Here is a 22,965-nt window from a genome sequence, read left to right as displayed (position 1 = left end):
TTCCGGCTTAATATAAATAGACTGTGGGGTCCCTCAGGGATCAATTTTGGGCCCTCTTTTGTTTCTTGTGTATATTAATGATTTTGTGAATTGTTCAAGTGACATTCATAAGATACTTTTTGCTGATGACACAAGTTTGTTTTTTTCACATAAAAGTAATGGATCAGCTTGAAAAGCATTTAAATGAACAACTATCTAAAGTTAATTCTTGGTTTATATGTAACAAATTGTCCTTGAATATTACCAAAACCTGCTATATTGTCTTCTGTACAAATAGACATTTATGCAATGACCGTAATATAAACATAACCATGGATGGCAGATCAATCAATAAAGTTGATTACACTAAATTCCTGGGAATCTACATTGATAAATCTATGAATTTTAGGAAGCATATTGATGAGTTGACAAAAAAAATTATCTAAACTAGTGGGTCTATTTTTTAAATTAAGACATGTGCTTCCACTAGAAGCATTGTTATCATTATATAGATCACCGTTTGAGCCTCATTTGTGCTACTGTAACATTATCTGGAATAATACATTCCCTACTTATACTGAAAAAGTACTTACATTACAAAAGAAAGCTATAAGAGCGATTTCTTGGTCTAAGCAAATTTCTCCCTCAAATCCTTCAAATCTTTCACAGATATGGTCTGTTAAAGCTCCCTGAATATAATATTTATCAAAATGCATGTGTTATGTATCAGGTTGTTTACAAGTTAAATACCCACTTATGTGAACTCATTCCATTATATTCATCCTCTCACCAACAAAACACGAGGAATAAATTGCTTCTAAAAGGAAAGTACAGGAAATTAAAATGTACTAGTTTTAGCATAGGTTTTAGAGGACCACAAATATGGAATGAGTTGGAAAACAACATGAAACAATCTATTACGTTGTCTATATTTAAAAGAAATTTAAAGCACTATTTACTGGGGAGTTATGTGTCCGATGGTTTAGAGGTTTGACATTTAAGGTTGAAACTTTTTACCTGTATAAGAGGGAGATGATGGGTATATGTATTGTTTATGATTATATTAAATGTTTGTATTGTATTGTATTTGCTGAATTGAAGGATTTATGAACTATGACTGAGAGACGAAATTTTTGTTTTGCGCATGTAAACAGGGTTTTCTCCTCGTTTATGGATTAGAGGGAGGTCATGAGTATATATATCATTGTATCAAATTTGTTATTGAAGGTTCTATGGACTGTGAATGTGAGATGGGATCTTACTTTAGGTTTGCATAAATATAGCATTGTGTTAAGTCATGCTTCATGACGGGTGGTGGTGTCTAGGATCCCTTTTTATAAGCTTGTAGCTTCATAGGGAGTCCTTTTTTCACAATGTATTATTGTTATTATTTTTGGTAAATGACTTCAGTCTGTATGTAAAATTGTGAAAATAAAAATCTAATCAATCAATCAAAATCAATATTTACAGATATTAGTCCATATCGTGATTTGATGTAAGTGCAATGACCTATTTTTGATTAATTCATTCAAAATTTGGTAAGTTCTGTTTTATGAATGGATTCCGCGATTCCCTCCGCGTTTTCTGCATCGCGGACATCATAGGGCCCTAGTTGTGGTATGCCAGCTCTATCTTGCAATGGACACATGCCAGAATGTTCTCTTTATGTTTGCCCTCAAATCAAAACACTGCTAACTCCTTGCAGTATGTGATTTCGGACGCAGCGCTTGTGTCTCCTTCCGCTTTCTGGGTGACGTAAACGCGTGGCGTCACATAAAAAAAAAATCATTGCGAAAGAACCTGACGTGAGATTTAAAATAAATTAAAAGAGGCTTAGAGGCAGAGGAATTTGCCTCTATCATTTTTTGTAATCGAGTTACTCGAGGAATCGTTTCAACCCTACTTCAGGCACTAAGTAGATTTCCTAGAAGAGGATGAATTCGCCATCACTGAAACTAACTGTCTGGGTGGAATTTTTTCCCCATTTGGTGGCTAAATGGAACACAAGAGACCAAAACAAAATTACATGAGTCACATTAAAGGATCTCAAAGGACACTTCTGAGGAACATCGCTGCATTCCAGGAAGGCCCCCACCACCCATAAGAAACTGACTGCCTGCTAGTTATTGTCTGCAGGTTTTTGCTCACAAAACAAGCCTCTACTCCTTTAAAGCATCCTGCAGGTTACTTTCAAAAATGCTTATGTTTAAGCAGGTAAAACAAGACTAACACCTTGGGGGCACAAGCTTACATTAAAGGGCATTCCTTGAGTCATCATGGAACTCTATAGACATTATAACTCTAAGGGATTTACCCTAGTTAGTCAAAAAACCCCACTGACTCACACAAAGCACTACCTGGTCTTCCTACTCCTGCTCAACATGCAAAATACCTTGAGCACAAAAAGAGAAAACATGTGCTCCTTCATTACAACTAAAATGTTTTGGAGTGCAAAAATTTTTGTAAGAAATTCATAGATGCAATAAAACACATTTTTCCAATCCAAATATACTGCCACATCCTAAAAGACTTGAGGGTTGAACTAAGCCCAAGCACAGACATGAATACTGTACATTCCCTAAGAGCATGCAATCATTCTACATGCTGGTGAAACCCAAGAAGGAATGAAACTCGTTCTGACCCCACAGATAAAACCATTTGAAATAGCCTTTTGGGCAGGGTGTCAACATACAGCGCTGCTGCACTTCGGGAGTCCCGTGATTGAATCCCAACTTGAACACCTTTCCCGAACCCGCCCCCTTCTCGCTTCCTATCCTATATCACAATTAAAGGCAAAAAAATGCCAAAAAGATATCTAAAAAAATAATAATAATAAAACCACTTGAAATGGTTACCAGCGATGAAGTTAATAGTTGCAAATAAATCCTCATCTTTAAATCCTATTTACATGTTTGTATATGTCCTAGGGATACTTCTAGGATTCTTGCTCAAATTCCTCTTCCTGTATTCAGTCAATCCAAGACCCTGAAATACAAAAATACTTTGAGGAGGCCCTCATGTAGCCACTGCTAATTAATATTATAGATCTAATCATACATAATGTTTAGCTCAGAATTAACCCCCAAAAAGTCATTTAAAAAACTGGGTTAGAGGAGTAAAGCATTGAATATACATTACAAAGAGTAGCTTTAAAAAGGTTTTGATTCAACATTGCATAAATAATCATAATTATTTATGATTCACAACCTGATGACAAAGACCACAAGTCCAACCTTATGAGGACTGAATTTAAAATTACAGCAAGTGAAACTGAAAAGAGGGTGCAGCTACAATAGCGATTTCCGTTTCATGCTGACTTTAATTGCACTATAGTCTCTGGTTAAACGTGCTTAAACCACTGTAGCCCAGTTGTGCCCTAATGTAATCTATTAACTATGCATATCATAACGTTTTAGGCTACACATTATGATAAAATATTTTAATAAATATTAAAATATATACGACTTCCCCTATAGTGGGGAAGTCGTGGCCTAATGGTTAGAGAGTCGGACTCCCAATTGAAAGGTTGTGAGTTCGAGTCCCGGGCCGGCAGGAATTGTGGGTGGGGGGAGTGCATGTACAGTTCTCTCTCCACCCTCAATACCACGACTTAGGTGCCCTTGAGCAAGGCATCGAACCCCCAACTGCTCCCCGGGCACCGCAGCATAAATGGATGCCCACTGCTCCGGGTGTGTGCTCACAGTGTGTGTGTGTGTGTTCACTGCTCTGTGTGTGTGCATTTCGGATGGGTTAAATGCAGAGCACAAATTCTGAGTATGGGTCACCATACTTGGCTGAATGTCACTTCATAAGACTGAATTTGTATTTAACAATCATGTTTATTGAAAATACGTATTTATAATGCCACATGTCCAAGATTAAGTTTTTCTAACAACGAATTTTACAGTGAGTAAAGAACATTACATTTTCCGCCAACCCGGTGGCCGAAATACAGTTTGGTAAATTGACAGTGGGCAGGTTTCACAAACCAAAACGGAGACCACAATCTTGCCCTGAACGCACATTTTAAAAAAGGAGAATAACTTACTGTAGCATTGTTTTTCAGATAAACAAGCATGTTAACTTCGCATGTTTCTTAAATATCTGCAAACATATGGTATTTTTATGCTTTAGTAGGGTCAAAATAAGTTACACACAGCACCTTTAATATGAGGATTTTGTCAAATTCCCCACCATGGCCCCTCCCTGCAAGATCAAGCCCCGCCCCCAGCACCTCCCCAGATAAAATATGCTCCAGCGGCTCTGATTAGCACTCATTTGATCTAATAAAATCTAAAACAGATGTTGTAAACACCAGATACTCAGAGTAAGCATTAACATAAACAGCTTCCAATGACACGAACCCTGGCAGCGACTAAATTTAGACTGCTTAGGAGTAACGTTAGTCATTTCTCTGAATCACCTTACCAGTTGCCTGGATTCCCGAGGATGTTTACCATTTCAACGATGTTAAGCAGTCTGTGACTGTAACGTTTAGTTCTCTCACCGAAGTGACGCCGAGCTTTATTTCGGACCGTTAAAATGTCAAAAAGTCACCCACATTTACTTTCATTAAAACAGTATTTGTAAAGAGAACCCCTTTATATAAACAAAGTTGTAGATCAAATAAAAAGGGGTGTTCACGGACTGTTTTAGCGGACCTGCTAACGTCAAAAGTCACCCGCATGCGGACGACTCCATCCGTGTCGCTCTCCTCGCCGCGCGCACAACACTGAAAGTTAAAGCCGGAACATTCGGACTTCTTGCTATCAAACCTCAACAAACACCGACTAGAACCGAACCGATATAATGCGAAACTTCTACCTTAATCTTTGTAAAAGTCATTATTACCTTTCAGCTCCAGCTGTGAGAGATCGTGTTCACATCCTGCCCGTCTGGTTCATGATGATGATAAACTCCATCTGCTCATGATGATAAACTCCTCCCAGGGCGGAGTATAAAACTTCCTTAGGCTACTACAGTATATATATTTACAACACTATTTACCATACAGTCACTGCTCTAATCGTCACTGGAATTAAAACTCATTGCCTAGTGTTTGCTTTACCTGGAACTACTTCTGAAAGTTCATTCGACTGGTTGATTTATTTGGGGTTTACATCGGTTTTAGGGTTAAATTCTGGCGAATACTACTGTATAAAATGTAAACGATATATTTAATTAGATTTCAAATGACTTTAGCTCATGCTAAACATTCATGTGAGGAGGAAAGGCTATAATAGCAACTGCTGTAAAATAAAAGCTGTGTTTGGAACATGTTAGCAGGTTTCTAGCCAGTCCAAACCAATAATAAACCACTTACCAGCTGGCCATATGGTGGTTCAAAGACCAGCAAATGACCTGGGCCATTGAGCTGAACAAGCAACGAACCGACCTCAAACCCCACCTAAAACCAGTCTGACCAGGCCAGAAAATACCAGTAGGGGGGAGTGGGGTAAGTTGAGCCAGTGGGTTTGTTACTCCACCCCTTGTATCCTGGCAGCTGTACACTTTTGCTGTCATGTGACCTTTTATTTTGAAACCCCCAATAATTTCTACCAGTCTGCGAAGAGGAGATAAGCATGGGAGGAGTGGAAGGACTTTTTAACTTTAAACTGTTTTAGGCAAATTTATCCAGGTCTAAACATATTTTAAATGATAAAAAACATATTGGAATTACTTTAGAAACTTTAATTGTACTTCTGCCTCATTTTCCCTTATCTTGAGGACCACATAATTAAAGTGGCTCATCTTACCTCACTCTCTCTTACTAGTACTGGTACCGAAGAACTAGTTTTTTTTTTTTTTTTTGCCAGGGAAGTGTTGAAATCCACATGTTTGTGCTGGATTCCCTTTGTCAACATGACTGAAGTTTGGTCAGATGTAATGCATGACTTAGTGTGGTCCGTCACAGGGGGAAATAAGTCATGCTTTTTTAATGAATCTCAGTTTCCATTGTTTTGCTCAGCACAGACAAAGCTCTTCCTGCTGCACCCCATGTCTTCACACAAAAAGTCTCCATCCATATTTATTTTTCTTTGACTATTGGTTCATTTTACCATTAACAAGTAAGTCTATCCTGTCAGTCAGCTCATCAGGAACAACAGGTGTATTTGAAAGGTGTGACCTGTGCGAGATCATATGTCCTTATTATGTTCTATTTAATTTTTTCTAAATAGTGAGGCTTTGTCTGTTGACTTCACACACAACTGTGGATGTAACCCCCTTTACAGAGGTTTCAGGAGAAGTGTGTTCATATGAATCCACCAATCACAGCTCTGAGGAAGTAAAAAGCTCTTACATAATTTCTTCCGATAATTCTTGTGGCATTCCTGCTCCACCCCAAATTTTTTTTTTCAGCACAGTTTCTTTCAGTTTTTAATTCAAGACCATCCTTTATGGACAGCAAACCAGACCTACATTGTTTATTTTTCTAGTAAATACCATCTGATACCTCACTGAAAATGCCTTTTTTATATACTTTTATTCAATAATGATGTATTCATAAAAAGTGTCAGTAAAGACATGTATAATGCTACAAAATATTTATGTTTCAAATAAATGCCTTTCTTGTGAACTTTCTATTCATCAAAGATCCACAAAAATATAAATTATATTGAAGACCAACCTCTCTTTTACCTCTAACATATGTACAAAGCCTCCTAACATCTGTCAGTCCTGTCTGCTGTATCATTTCAGGCTGGTTTGCATGCCAGCCATGGTAGCAGCAACTCTCCATAGTTATGCAAAGACTAAATAAATTGTAGCATTTGGTATGTGCATGGGTCAGACAGAGATCACAGACTCAGGAACATCCACACCAGTGATCTAGAAAAATACCTAATTTACATTTTGCTCAAATCACACACAGATCACCCATCGATATGTGAGAATATGGTCAGGATAAAAAAGACAGATAATACTGCACTACTTTGCTGATAAATAGTTAAAAGGGCAGATGGTAACAGGTGATAAAAGATTGATATCAAGAATTCCCCGTTAGTGTGGTTAGTTAGAGAAGGTTAGAGAAGATTTTCAGAAAGAAGAAGAAGAGTTTCAGTTTGTCAAAGATTCTCAAAATGACCACAGCTCTAATCTGATTGAGTCTATTCTCAGAGTCTGTTTCCTGATACACAAATTAAGGCTGTTACTGGACTAAATGTATCATGTAGTGGGCAATTAAAGGGATAGTTATATAAGAGAAGATATTTAAAAAAAAAAAAAGATATTTCTTATGGAAAATACATTATAAATAATATAAATCTGTGGGATCCAGTGTGTTTTGGGGGATTTTCATTGTAAGGACAGTGAATTACAATAAGTCATTTTGAAGAACATTCTTCAAAATGACTTATTTTGTGTTCCACTAAAGTAACAAAGTCTGAAAGTCTGGATTCTTAGTTATAGTTCAGCCCCTCAAATTCTAGACATTTTGGGAATATGTGGCAGATATTCAAGTATGTAAGGTCATGTGAAAGTGTATGCTCAAATATTTAGTGTGTGTGTGAGTGTATGCGAACATGCTGTTGTTTGGAAACTAAAATGTTGTGGCAACATATTAGATGGAATTAAGTGTTAATGCAGTGTAAGTCAAATAAGGAAAATGTCAAGCCTTTACTGATCTCTCCGGCAGTTTCTACACCATGTCTATACAGTCTGAGTTAACAGATCATTTCCTTTAAAGAATCTCAAACCACATGATAGTGTGATTAATAAATAGACTATGCTTTGACTATGCTATTCTTCATCCACATACTCTAAGATTAATGACCCTCAACAAAATTCAAGAAAAAAGCCAACTAGTAGGAAAATTAAAAAGGCCTTTCCCCTGAAAAATAAGTTTAATGAAATTGTATTAAATCATAATATATTAACAATATAAATAATGCTAATGCATTTCTGTAAAGTGCTCTTTTTAACATGTGTCTAGGTGCATAATGGCGAGAAAGAGAAGAAGAGAAGCTGTAGGTTTTAGAGAAATATACAATAAAAATAGAGGTTTCTAAACCAACAGAGTCATCAAAACACAGCTTGACTGACAGTGACACAAAAATCACTGATAACAAATAATACAGATAACAAGAAATCTCTTAACCTTTTCTTAAAATCATTAACAGTAAACATTATCCACTGATTTCGGCAGAGAGTGTCTAGTAAAGTTTGACTCTATATCTAAAAGGAGCTCCCGCGGGACAAAGAATGACAATTAATAGCTATAATTCTGTAAAACTTTTCAGTGGTGTGTTGTATACAGTTGTAAATGCATTTAGTCTTGTAAATTTAAATAATTTCTGAACAGTCCATCTAATGCCTCAATACAATAGGACGTCAAAACTGACTCAGCTGTGGGTTTCTGTCTGATTTCCTTGAAGCTATAGTTTGAAGGAAATACCCCTGACGTATCTTCACAGCTTGCGTGCATGTTCGAATTTCGAAGCCAACGCAAAAAAAAGACAATGCTTGACATGTTGAAATGTTATTTTGGTACTTATTCTATATTTTGCTTCATGATCCACTTTTGCACTACTGTGTGCAGTGTGCAAGGTTAAGATGACTGACATTAAGATTAATACTCACATTAATCTATCAAGTAATGCTGAGAAGAAAAAAAAGTGATTTGTTCTGTGGTCTTGTGGCCAGCTTTGCTCAAATGCCATTAAGTATTGAGAAGTCCTGTGCTGTTTATTTGGCTTGCTTACATGCTCTCAGTACAGTAGAATTTGAAATGTTTTTGGTCCCTATAACCATAGAGATGGTAATGAAGAGAGCTTTTTTTATCACCAGGGGAGAGAGAACCATGGAAACAGAACAAGGGACACTGAGTGTATGTTCTGAAGGTTCCTCCCTTAGTATTTTCAAATAAAACCTTGTTGTCTCCTTTCCATTACTGCTTTGAAATGATGGCGCATTTTTCCAAGACCACAGAAGTGTGAAAGGGTTTGTTGTTGTTCTTCTTGTCACATGTTGTTGAGTGCTTGAAGCATGTAAATCTGACCATGCATACAAAGCCAATCCTTTAAACACACAGATACACAGAGCAAAAGAGAGGCTACTGTTTTCAATTTGACACCATTAGGTCTGGGTCCCCCTGAGGGTTGTCTTTTTAATAGAAATTAAGCAGACTATAAGGCAGACTATTATCACGAGAAAATAATAAGTTGTGGTAATGAGAAAACAACTTTCGTTATGTCGAGATCACAAGATAATTAAGTCGTGATCACAAGAAAACAACTTTTGTTATGTCATGATCACAAGAATATAACTTATGTCGAGGTCACAAGATAATTAAGTCATTATCACAACAAAACAGGAAAGAAAACAATAATCCATGGCCTCTTAAAACTTCCGTATAGATGAGAAATGTTCTTGTAAGTCACAACCTACAAGTAATGTTATTGTATAGAGACCCATATATTGATAAACGTTATCATTTCTCCAAGTTCTTACTGATTCCCACACCTATTATGATGTTCATGATTTTAGACCTGGGATGCAGTGGCGCACACACACACACACACACACACACACACACACAGAGCAGGGTGTACAGTAAGTCAAATTACAGACATGTTGACAGCAGAATCCTTCTACACACTGCCACACCTTTAACTCATTAGCACTGATCAATAATGCAGTGCTCCCAGTGCATTTGTTTTACAGTTGACATGGCAATATAGCAACCTCAGCACTATGGCAACAAAGGAGGAGATGAAAAGATCAGTTAGAAGAAGAGATCAGGAAAAAATCTGATTAAGAGATGAGAACTACTGAATCAAAGAGCATCAAGAGATCATCATATAGAGGTGAAATATCTCCCATCTCTGTAATTCAGTTTGAGCATCTTGCCATGAAGCAGATGCCTCTTATGCAAAGCCAATTACAATTCACTATCTGAAGAACAACATAGATGAACCTGACATTGCTGAAAAGCCAAATGATGATAGATCAGGTGATCTGAAGTTCACCCTGACTAGTAACTGAACTGGCTACCACCCGAATCTATGCCGTTCTTTCCTCTTTTTCAGTTCTTTATTATTAATTTAGGATATGACCTCGCTCTGACTCCGATTCAGTACCTCATTGTCTTTTGTAACATCAAACCACCAGATCTGCCGGATCTTCATACTGCTGACTATAGAGTAAAAAAAAAGAGCTTGTCTTTCAGCTCAGTCATTGAATCCAAGTAGGTGTTCTCAGCTCTCTCTGAAACAAAGGACCAGCTGTCCTGAAGGGGAATGGTCACCTGTACCTAAAGGACGTGCCTTCGCAAAACCAACCTGAAACATCTACACATTTATATCTGGAAAAATACCTTTATTTCTGTTCATTATTATGAGGACAAAAAGTAGCCTAATTACTAGGTCTGGTTTGGCCCTTTATTTCTAGTGAAACCAAATCTTAAAGCTACAGCAGACAAGACTTCTTACTTTTCAGATTAAGCTGACGCGTGTTTTCTCTAGAATTACATAAAATATCTCCACATTAAAGTGCATTTATATAAGTTTCTTTTTCATTTGGACTAATTCATTAATTATTCATTTTCATATATAAACTAGTCCGTCTGAAATCGTAGCAGTCCGATTTTTGCTAACTGTTGACTACTTGATGCAATTGTAGCTCATCTTTGTAGCATATACACAACGAAAGACAGATACACACACACACAAATATTCTTTGAGATCCGTTATGCGCATTAATATCATAGCGCTATCCCCTTTTTGTCAATAACTGTCTAATTTATCTAGATTAAGGATTTATTAAAAACATCTGAGACCATGTTGACATATTAAACAGTCTTAAGAAAGGCATTAAGTCTCATGAGGTATGAAATTAGGTCATCCGGAAAAAGAAACGAGGCTATTCAAATATTTCATAATGAGCAGCACAAGATTCAGATCACGTTTTATGAAGGAGAGTGATCTGATGAATGTCTTATAAATAAACAGGACATCCCACAATCCGAACATCCCAAGTCTACACTATACACAAAGGGATTTCTGCACCAAATTCCCTGAAAAACATAGGACAAAAAAAGATTTCTGAAAGGTAAACTGATTTTATAGGTGAACAATGAACTTAACACAGCACCTCCCTTCCATCTCATCTCCTGCCTGACATGATCTCCATACTGAAAAACGAGAGCGAGCATATAAATACAAGCCCTTTCAACTTCCAGCAGACAAGTAAACACAAGCCTGGGAAGATTTATCTGGGAGGATAAATGTTCCATAGACAAAAGAGAGAGGAAGAAGAAAGAGAAAGGTAGTTTACTCAATGTTTACTTTGTCCAGACTCCTCTCTCCAGCTATTAAAGGCAAAAGTCTTCAAGCCTTGATCTCACTCTCAGCCAGCTGAACGCTCTTCACAGGCGCTAGACCAAGCTTGACTTGTGTGTGCGTGTGTGTGGATTTGTTCTCAAATGCCTGCTACACAAGATCCCCAGAAAGCCAGCAAAGCAAGACACTATTTATAGAATCAACAGTGCCTATACTACACACACCTGAAGGTCAGAGTGCAAACTCACTTCAGTCTCCTCTCAGTGGAATCACAGACGAATGGAAAAGAATTACATAAAAATAGCAGTTTAATAGAAGTTTGGTTTGTATTCGTTTCTCAGTATGTAAGCAGCGTGGAAATGATCAAGTAAAGAGAGAGAGAGAGAGAGAGAGAGAGAGAGAGGAGAAAACAGAAGATCCTTCTGAGATCTACAGCACTGATTAAATACGGAAAATAAAGAAAGATTGTGTTCTTAGAGTGAATGGACAAAATTAACCAAGAACACAATTACAGAATTGTGTGAGTTTTTCATAGCCAGCAGCAATAAGTCGAACCATGAGAAGAGATTCTGAAGAAAATATAATACACTGGAACACTTCTGCGCAGCAAAGAGGCCCGACAGACCACATTTAGACAGCAATCTGAGAAAAGACTTGACTGTGTGTGTGTGGGAGAGGAACAAGATAAGACTGAAAAACGAAAGATAAAAATACAACACAAGAAAGTGTGTGAGCCAGAGAAGATTTTAAGATCTACCTGGCCTCAAATCCTCTTTCAGTTTCTGTTCTTTGCAGATTCCTTGCACTTCTGGCCTTGATGTGGTTTCGAACAAAACAGGAAGGAGAATTCTGTTGAAGTGTGCAGCATGAGCAGTGTGTGCACTTCTGCGGCTACAGGGGAAAATTAAAGTACTCTCACTGCAAAGAAACAACAACGAAACAAACAATATATTTAAAAGAAAAATCACAGGCACCGTTTTCCAGTCCAAATATTAAATCCTCTAAACTAGATATTGTGCAAAATTGTTTATGATAATCGTATGAAAAACAAAATGAAAATAAAATTAAAAATAAATAAGCTTATAGAAATAACTTATAGTGTTATATTATGGTACTTTTTATATATCAAGTACATCTTTTAAGGGGTTTTAGATGTTTTTCTGGCATACAAGACACAAATACCGATTAAGAAAGTGCTTTCTGATCCCAAACATTTATAGTAGAGAGCAAGATCTTGACTCCCCACTAAATGCTCACACTTCCAAGTTAAACAGACGCATTCATACATGTTTGGCTGCAGTGGGAGCAAGACAAACTGTTCTTTTACAGAACACAGGGTACTTTCATATCCAGATCAGAACAATCACACAGTCTTGTCCAGGAGCAGACATGATGTAACTGTGACGTTCCATCCAGATGAAGTTGAAGGAGGAGTCACCTCATTATGTTGGCTGACTTCAGCGTGCTTAGTGAAGTGCTCTTCTGGGTCTCCACAGTATCAGCACATTCCGTAACTTTCCGTTATTCATAGCTGACCTTGAGTAAGGCATCTAGCAAATCATTGATTAATGTACTCTGGATTGCATAACCTTCAAATGAAAACTCTCACACATTTGTATGAGAGCACTGGTGTGAGGAACTTGTGATTAGAGATCACACTGACACAAGTGTGATTTGACACATTTGGGGAAGGGCAGAAAGAGGAAGGAAGGTGAATGACAACAACTGAAAATGAAGCCATACAATGCTCATAATCACATGATTTATGATGTGTATGTGTATTTAAGAGTAATGCTGCAATAAATAGACTGTTCAAACATCAGCAATGACCAAATGAATCTAATCTAGCCTCTTGAGACCCTGCGGCCTCATATGAGGACATTACATTTTTGTGAATTTCTCTGAGACCGTTCATACCACAGTTTTAAATCTGGATGTCCTGTATAGAGCACATTCAGGGCTTTTCAGAGATACCAAATGATTGGATGTTTCACATGACCACTCCCTCTCCTTGGTCATCAAAATGTCTGAAATTAATTTAGTGACACTCTTATGGAAATATGATAATATTTTGTAGTTATCAAATTATTTAAATCTGTCTAATTTTTAAATTATGTGTCATAAATCAACATCTCAGGAAAATGTTATTGGGTTTCAAATCAAAATATGACTTTCTGTTACTAAACAGGACATTGATTTCATACATGTCCTCACATGATGACACCGGGACTAAAAGCATGTTTATTACGCATTTTTGGAGACATAACAAATGAATAGAGAAAGAAATTATATTTCAATATTCTATGAAATATTATATATATTATTATGAAAATCTTGTCAATTATTACTCCCATTATTACACTTATTTTTTCATTACATGTTGCCCCAAAAACACATTAATGTGCAAATTAGATTTAGTTTATAGATACATTGTATATAATGAGAAAACCCATTAATGGTCATTTTACACACATTTTGCAGAAAGAAAAATGGTATATTGAATCATTCTGTTATAACATAGTTGAGAATCATCTTTATACAAAGTTTGGTAAAAAAAAAAAAAAAAATCTTGAAAACTAAAAATGTATCGGTGATTTAAAAAATCAATTGATTTTGCATATGCATCTTCATTCATGTCTTTTCATTTTTTTTTTAGAAATTGAGTCCCGATGTCCTCTACCAAGGACATAGCATAGCTTATGAATGAAATGCATGAATGCAGAGCACAAGGCTGCACTGGGAAATCCCATGTGCAATGCATGACATGCAATGTGCATCTGTGCTTGCAAAGTGAATGAAACTGCTTTGCAGCATTTCACACCAGCCAATAGGGGCTATTCCAGACAGGCTGGAAAGATAGAGGCAGCTAGTTAGAAAAAAAGCCACAGTTCAAAGGATGTTTACATTTTCAAATAAACTGTGAAAATGTGTCAAATTAACTTTTTGTACCAATGGAGTCTATGTGTGTCATACAGTAAGATACACTCACTATACTCGTATGAGGACATTTCTGCAAAAACTACTTCCTGTACAAAAACAAATTTTAGGTATTATACTTATTAGGTCCTACATATCCCAAATAGCAAGAACAATTATAAAATGCACACCAGGCAAACTCTCGGGTCTCAGGAGGCTAGGCATGGGCCGGTATGAGATTTTGATGCTATGATAATCGTTTAAGCAAAAATATCATGGTTTCACAGTATCACAGTATTGTTGCTACAGCTCTAAAATGTTATTTTGAAATGCCTGGGTTAAAAAAAAAAAAAAACACTGAACACAATATATTTTATTTTTGCGCAACATACAGAATGTTTGTAAAAGCAGTATTTGTTTTTTTTTTGTTTTTTTTTATGTGTTTTTTTAAAATGTTTGCTGAATTGTGGGCTGTCTTGCAGCTTTTGATGAGAAAAAGAAAAAAAAGAAGAAAAATAAAGACAGACATATTTATTTAACCTAAATCTGTAATTACAGTTATTTAATTTTAGTCATATAATATACATATAATTAATATAATTTCACATCATTTCTTTATATAATTTCATATACATCATTTGATTCAATATAACCAAATTTGTAACAAAACGCAGAAGCTCTGTCTGAACGAGAAGCAGATTCAGTCTCTGACAGCAGGAGGCACTCATGGAACAGCACATACAGCGTTTCCTTGGTTACCGCTGTAAACACAACAGAGCTCCGCTGAAACACTGCTTTAATGTGAATTATACAGACATGAGATGAAAAGAAAACACTATCTAAATTTTTCTGAAGACAGTCAGTTCCCCTCAGAAACACATTCATATAAATCCCTAAATCAATATTGAGGATTTTCATCCAATAGTTTGTGCATCATGAACAGTGAGTTATCTGCCTGCTACAGTATTTTTCTCTTTGTGTCCGTCTTCAGCGTCTCTGGTCTGTGTTATAGGGCATTGACAGACTCACTAATATAACATAAATTACATTTTGGAAAATTATTGCATCGCAATGCATTTTGTGCAAGTACAAGCTGCAATAAGACAAGAACCGTCTGGTTGCAGATCGTAAAAAAGTTCCAGGAGAAGCTCCTTTGGCATAACAGAAAATATTAGTGGTTTTGAAACTGTTACATTTTCAAATCACGGTAAGTTATACCTTATACTGGTAATCGGGCCATCCCTAATCCAATCTGATAGACTGGAAGTAAAGCAGACTTCTGCTTATGTCTAATGTAATAACTGACAAATAAAGAAATATTTCACAAGGTGTACTCTAAACCTAAAAGCACTTAATCTCTCGCCTTTGGTTCAGTGTTCTTTGTCTCACTTGTCACTTACCAAATCACAACATCCGTGTGATTGCTTAAGATTAAGAACAACATCGCTCCCTTGTGGACAATATGAAATGTGTTCAGCTGCATAAAATAAATGTAGTCTTTTTCTGCATTTAATGCACACAACCTGACAGTCTCAGACACCTGACTTAGAAATCCTTGTAGTAAGTCTATCCAATAAATGGCAGGGTGTCAGAATTAGCAGGGGCGGACTTAACCAAGAAGCGAGGTAACCGCTTAGGGCCACAGGGAATCAGGGGGCCCCAACTGATATTTGGTGACACGTATTTGGCAAACGCTCCAGTGTGTATTTGTCTTCTGGAGAATGTGATAAAATGTTCATCAAATGTTCACTCACCGCTCAAAGCGCTGAGTTTTTGTCAAGTTCTGAGTTCTGCAAGCTTGCAAATCCTCTCATTATAAAATCGTGAGATACAACGTAAAGAAGAGATACATTGTGCAGTGCAGACAGCTTTTTGTGATTATAAACGGAGCACTCTTTGTGCACTTTCTAGGCTGTATAATCCTATTGTCTCAGAACGGATATAATAACCTCAAAGAAGAAAGTATAGTTTTTTCGTGTCATGATTTTATTTGTCTTGAGGTTTCAGATTCAGAATGACTCGCTTGTGTGCTCTCATACAAATGCACAAATGTGATGACTGGAGATTTTCGATTAATACAGTATATAACATTTTCGATTTGTTTCTCGGCAAACCCTACCATATACATTAAGAACACTTGGAATACGGAATGAGTTGCATTGGATAATGTTATGACATGAATCCTTGTTTTACAAAGACTGAAGAAAGTTAAAATGTAGGAATTAGGTTGTTGTGCGCGTGTGTTTGTTATTATTTGTGGTAGCAGATGGGTTGGCAGATTGAAGTGTCAGCTGTATTTTAGCTTTAAGAGTGTGAACACAGGTTTCTGCAATAAACTGATTAACCCTGAACACATACAGACAGATTTTAACACCACAAACAAACACATGCATTCACACAGCAGATAGTTTTATATAAAGCCACAGAGTAAAACAAAATCCTGGGTTGCTGTCTTTTGGGCTTATTTTAAAAAATATGATCGCTTGTTTAGAAAATCTGATAGTAGATGTATTTGAGGAATGAGATTACTTTCTTTTATGAGGTAAATTTTTAATTGTTACAATGTTTTTGTAATTAATATAAAAAAAACAAGTAGGTCTATCCCACTACTAACAGTTTACATTTATTTTATTAGACTCTACATATGTGGCTATGTTACAGCTCTGGTGATTGGAGATGAGTGGATAGTATGTGCTCCCGCTTTGCTGCAGTTTGCTAATTTTTGTCAAATAAATTCTGTTTTGAAACATAAATAATATCGATGGTAATAAATAATAATGGCCTTGTTTGTGGCTTATTTTTGAAGCTGTGGTTGTTTATTTGTTTCACAAGAGTTGCCAACAGTGTAAATGACGTTGTTGTTAATCTCTAAATCTAATTTGAGGTTTGGAAAGGGACAGTTCACTCTAAATCACATTTGAAGGTGTAAATCAGGGTTTAAAGAATATATGGAACATATGGTGAACAGGCATGGACCTTTAAACCATGACCCTTTGGGGCTTATCCACAGGGATAAACTGTGGCACTTCTGAGTGTGGATGTGGCAGTCCACACCTATGAGAGGAACTAACGAAATCAAGAGGCGAAAGGAAGCAGAGAAATACTTATTTGAAGCTATATGAAAGCAAATTCACGAGCTTTGCTGTACTGAAGAATAAAGTACCTGGACCATGACTCCGATACTGCGCACAGAGAGGCTGCAGCCGAGTGAACTTCAGGCTCTGTTTGGAGAGGAGAAGGATTATTCATGCTCCCTGAACGATATTGTTCATCACGCAGAGGTAGACATCTGACTTGTACAATGTAAAAAGACTAATTCACCCCATAATTAAGCATTTCCAGATTAATTGATAGAGATACTCTGTAATGAAGAACCACTTGATATTCTGTTTTATACTGTACTGTAACATTTGAGGTCGTTTTAGTTCAAATTGACCATTTGAACAGTAGTTTGCTTGTTTTTGGTTTCTCAGGCGTGTGAGTTGCAGTCTGATGGTGATAACATAGTGGCGTGCGACTCGAGTTCTCTTTCTGATGTTGACTATGGGAAGCCATGTGCAGCCCCTCATCTGCAGGGACCCACATTCTCCAAACGGGAATACTACACCAAACTAGAGGAGCTGAAGAGAGAACACCTGAGAAACATAGCCGAGCTGGAAAAACTCAACCTGAGCCAGATCAAACCCGGTCAGAGAGAAAGACAGCTCATTACTTGCTGTAGACAAAATGGAGACGATACAGAGAGGTCTGCGATTGTGACTAAAAATTAAATAAATGACAATAAAATTTTATATTTTCAAACATTCAACTGCTTAAAACTACGTTGTTCCAATAAAACCTCAGATTTGGGTTTGATCCCTGACCTTTGACCTCTTTCATTAGTGGACAGGTGGAGCTCATCCAGGTTGGGAGCAGGGCATCAGTGGACCGTTTGAGGAATGGGGTTTCTCATCTGAAATTAAAGGTCAGTGAGTGAGTCTGAAGATGAGACCTGAGATGAACTTCAAGGATATGTTCATCATATTCAAAAATATTTTAACACTCTCAGAAAACAGACATAATAGTTGTATATAAAATGCACATCAGTCTGAAGAAGTGGTTTTTAAGTGCTTGAAAAGCATTTTGTCATTAAAAGTACTTTGTTTACTGAAGGTTGTTAAGATGCACAGATATGGAGATTCGGATACATTATAAATATGTGCATTACAAAACCCTTCAAATTAGTCACCAGTCTTAAGTATTCAGCAATATTCAGATGCCTCTAATAGTAACTTGTACTGTCTATATGAAGAACAGAGACAGTTTCCACTGATAATACCAATATGAGTCAGCACATAGTTACTTTCAGAAGCTTTATGGTTATACAGGAGGAGCTGAGAGATTCAAACAGTTCTTGAGTGTATAGGTCACTAATCAAATAAGCAAATTTGTAACATTAATCATGTGAACCGTTTAAATGGACGATCAGATGATCTTGCTTCCACTGAAGCACAAAATGCTCTTTGGATCATCCTCAAATCATGCAGGAGAATAATATGATCATCAGGTCAGGTGTTATAAAAAGTTGTGGAGGTCATGCAGCTCAAATATTGCTGTTATTAAAGAAAAAGTTCTGAAATCTGTCATTCAAAATGTTTTATATAATAAAATTAAGGAAAAAAAGACGCCACTGTAAAGGCCCAATGTTGTTCAAGACAATATTCAAAGTCTCTTCTCTCTAAGTTGACATGCATTTCTGTTGTAATGGAAATAAATACATTAAAAAATATTATGTCAATTTAATATTGTATTTGTCTTTTATATTTATTTATATTAATTTATAACTAAATTTAAATACTTTTAAGATTTATTTGGGCCCTGGAAGTTTACTGAGGCTTCCTAGTTGTGAACAACTGCTCTAAATTATAATTCAAATTCATAAAGTGTCATGAAACCCTAAACCAGATATGTATGTATTACTGAAATCAATATCACATCTCATATTATTTTGAATATTAAGAGGAATGGTAAATCTTTTGATTTTGTTGTTCTGATTTAAAAAGCAAAACTGAATCTTATTTTTAATCACAATTGGTACAAGAGTTGTAGAGAACAGTACAAAAATGTAATTAAATTTTTTTTTTAAAGCAGGCTCGACAGAATTCCTTAGAGGACCAAAGGAAGTTGTCACACTCTCAGCAGAACTCATCTCACAGTGCAGCCAATCAGGGGATGGACTGCCTGAGACAGAATTCCAAAGTAACCGTTCCCAAACCGTTTCGCATGATGCTTCGTGAAGAGGATCGCAAACGACGCAATGTGAAAACCCGCTCTGAGATGGAACTAGAAAATGAGAGACTGAAGAAAGAACTGGATGAGCTGAAAGAGTGTAGCAAGACGTTTCGTGCTAAACCAGCCCCGCGCTCCACGCACTTCCTTTGCAATGACATCATCACTAAGCACCCAAAGAAGCTCCAGCTACAAAAAAATCTAATCAACCAAATGGACCACGGTCACCATGGAAACCACCTCAAACAAGGCTCTCATTGCCAAACTCCTCCTCTTCCACAACAGCCATTTAGCTTTATTGAAAGAGAGCGAAAGAAAAGAGAGAAAAAACTAGAGGATGAACTAAACAACCTAAGTCCCAAAACAGAACAAAGGTTGTTTAAAGCCAGACCCTTGCCGAGGTCTCTATATAGGCCCAGCTCACCAACTTGCCAGATATATGAGTCAGTTAATCTGAATCACAGAGGCTCAGCACTGCCTCCTAGCATTCTGGAGGACATGCTGCAGGAGGGAGAGGAGGCCGAGAATCAGTATGATGATGAATTTTCAAGGCCACAGAGCACAGATATATCACGCTGCAGCAGCAACCTCAAGAAATGGAAGAACAAGGGTGCGCTGCAGGTGGAGGAGGAGATGGAGAGAAAGAGGAACAGAGAAAGAGACAGAGACTGGTCCTACATTCATCCTCTACGCAGGACCAGCCTCTGCCACAGCCAAGAACCCCTGAATAATGGCAAGAGTGACTACATCAGTGTTTAAATACTGACACAGATACAGTAAACCATAGCCTACAATACAAAATTCATCATCAGTACTATAACTCTATAACTGGTGTGATAGAAACAGAGATCTGTTTTTTCATTGTATTGCTTTGGAGAAAAATAATTTAATAGTGTACATGTGTTTTGGTTAAATGCATTTTCAGCTGGATTTTAAATGGATTCCAAATTTAATTCTTGCATCAAATAACTGAAATAATACGATACACACATGGTGACTCTGCAAGTTCATTACTTTGTAAGCAGTGCTTTTATTGTGCTTTATTGTTCCCTTTAATATCATGTCAGTTTTAAAATGAGAACACTTAAAGAAATATTTCACCCAAAAGCCCATTTCAGTCATCATTTCCTCACTGTCATGTTGTCCCTAACCTGTGATGACTTTGTTTCTTCTATATAGAACATGTAAGGATAATTGACAACGGGCCGATGAATTATTAGAAAAGTAATGCACACCGGAGGGGGTGATGCAGCCACGACGAGAAGCGGAGTAATTCTTTTTCTAATAATTCAACAGCCCAAAGTCAATTATTCCACTTATACTATGGTTACCACACCTCAAGACATCAATCAGATGATATATTTAAAGGGATTGAGCTAATCCCTGGTCTCCGGAGTTGAGCAGAATCTCAACCAGGCCAGCAGCATTCAGTCAACTAGACTCATTCCCAGCAACAGACTCCACCCTTAGCCCGGCTCTCACCTAACGGCCAGCAGCTCAGGTTAAACTGTGCTGGGAGTGATATTTCCATCACTTTCCCCAGTTCCTTCCGCTACTTTCAATTTATAAGAACTATTTTTAATTAGATGTCCAGCTTTCCCACACCCAAAGCACCTTATTCTTGCAGTTGTGACAAAAATAACATACTCAAAGTCATCAGCACAAAACCTAAGTGACAAGTCTAACTCAGCATCATCTGGAACTACTATGTATGCAAAGTGCCTAAAGGAGATGATATGTTTCAAAAGAGGGGATTCGGTACTTATCAGGATTTTTTTAATTGGCGACACCAGTTTTACAGGGACAGGGCCTGAGTTAAAATATCATCACTCATGAATGGGGGAACATTAAAGCAGCACTCTTAGATGGTAATGTGAGGGGAAGGGCAGAAACAAACTCACCGCCAACCATAACTCCATGCTAAACAACAATATTTGCTTTATCAATACTGTCAAGAAAACTTACAGCTGCGTTAATCACTCTCGAGACTGATAAAATAGACTCAAGCCTTACAACCTCTCCAATAGCCAAGCAACATTGTTCAACACTCGCCATGGACGACACTTTAAGAGCATGACGCTGTGTAAGTGAGCTCAAATTCACACCTGGGGCCAACATATCTCCCTGATAAGCAGGCAGTATGCAGCCCAAAAGTAAAGCAGAAACAACAGCTCCAAGAACCCACCACTAGAGAAAGAACAAGCAAGAAAACAGAAAGAAAAAAGGTCACTCACAGAGAGCCACTCACGCACTTGCACCACTCCGTTCAATCGCCCTCGAGAATCACACCGGAAGTGAGAGAGAGAACTTGTTTGAATTAGGCTACCTCTTTGCGACTCTAAACAGCACTGTCTCCTCGCTAGTGAGAAATGTAATGTGTGGCCTTTAAGTTGCTCAGTATAGAGGTTAACTGATCAAATTGCATGGGCAGCGCTGACAACACATTTTTGTGCAAACTGCGTGACCGTTATTACAGTTAACTCAATCAGATCTCCCTTGAACTATGTTCGCTGTGCGTTTGCTGAATATAATTGCAGATCTCAAAACGTTTGTCAGGAAATCAGATTCAAACATTCAACGTTCCCATAGTATAAGAACCAGAGGTGGAAAGTAACGAATTACATTTACTCGCGTTACTGTAATTGAGTAGCTTTTTTGTGTACTTCTACTTTTTTAAGTATTTTTTTTAATCTGTAATTTTACTTTTACTTAAGTATATTTAGTTTGAAGTATTGTACTTCGCTACATTTTAAAACACATTAATTACTGAGTAAAAAAAAAATCGCTCCCTGGAAGCTATGTCAGTAAATAATGGGCAGGAGGGCAAACTGGCGCTAAAATCACAAGACAGATGCAGACGGACAAAACAGGCGTTAGTGGTGCAGACACCGCTGAAAACGAAACCCCGTCATATTCTGAAGTTGAACTTGAAGGAAATGAAGTGAACCCCTGCCCATATTTATACTCTATTATGCTGTGTATGCTGTGCTTGCCTAGGGAGACCAAACTAGCAGTTTATAAAATCTCGACAAGACATCAACCCCACGTAATGTAAAAAAAAAAAAACCAACGGTCAAATATGTACTATTGTGTATTATGTATTGTGTTAATCAGCTACAAGTCGGCTGACTCGATTTTCTTCTCATACATTCCCGCAGCGTCCCAGTGCATTTCCCTAAAGAAGCCGAGCGACTTCAATGGGGCTTTCTTTGAACAGTTTTTTTCTGTGCTCCGAAGCTAGACGGTCATTGGATAAATGCTGCGATTATGTCCCGCCCACGGACGCTCAGCGTCTCTGGAGGTGAATGAAGATTGGGCTTCCGCGTGATGATTGGAGGATCTGTCGATCTCCTTTTGACTGACAGCGGTCTGCACCATAAGAAGTCGGTGAAGCTGTTTCACGCTCAGTCCCATGATCGCGGATTTCTCAAGTGTATTCGAAAGACAAACTGCGGCAATATTTCTTGATATTTGTAAAATGCAGAACCACCACAAAATTGAATTGGTAACTAAGATTGAAAATGTG

The 22,965-nt window shown here is 37.3% G+C and overlaps 1 protein-coding gene across 2 annotated transcripts; it reads left to right on the top strand.

Moving 5' to 3' along the window:
* Window positions 1–14,865: 14,865 nt before the first annotated feature.
* LOC132111511 (protein FAM161A-like) lies at window positions 14,866–20,546 on the top strand. 2 transcript variants are annotated; one of them, XM_059518881.1, is made up of 5 exons: window positions 14,866–15,113; window positions 17,182–17,452; window positions 17,645–17,916; window positions 18,054–18,135; window positions 19,302–20,546. In XM_059518881.1, the coding sequence occupies exons 2-5, from the start codon at window positions 17,342–17,344 to the stop codon at window positions 20,196–20,198; spliced, it is 1,362 nt and encodes a 453-aa protein (XP_059374864.1). In that variant the 5' UTR covers window positions 14,866–15,113; window positions 17,182–17,341; the 3' UTR covers window positions 20,199–20,546. The 2 variants fall into 2 exon arrangements, with proteins under 2 accessions (XP_059374864.1, XP_059374863.1); XM_059518880.1 differs by having other exon boundaries at window positions 19,299–20,546.
* The last annotated feature ends 2,419 nt before the right edge of the window (window positions 20,547–22,965 follow it).

Source organism: Carassius carassius, chromosome 31, assembly GCF_963082965.1.
Source record: "Carassius carassius chromosome 31, fCarCar2.1, whole genome shotgun sequence".
NCBI classification, from domain to species: Eukaryota; Metazoa; Chordata; class Actinopteri; order Cypriniformes; family Cyprinidae; genus Carassius; species Carassius carassius.
Note: the sequence above shows the minus strand (reverse complement) of the source record. Positions and strands in the feature narration are given on the sequence as shown.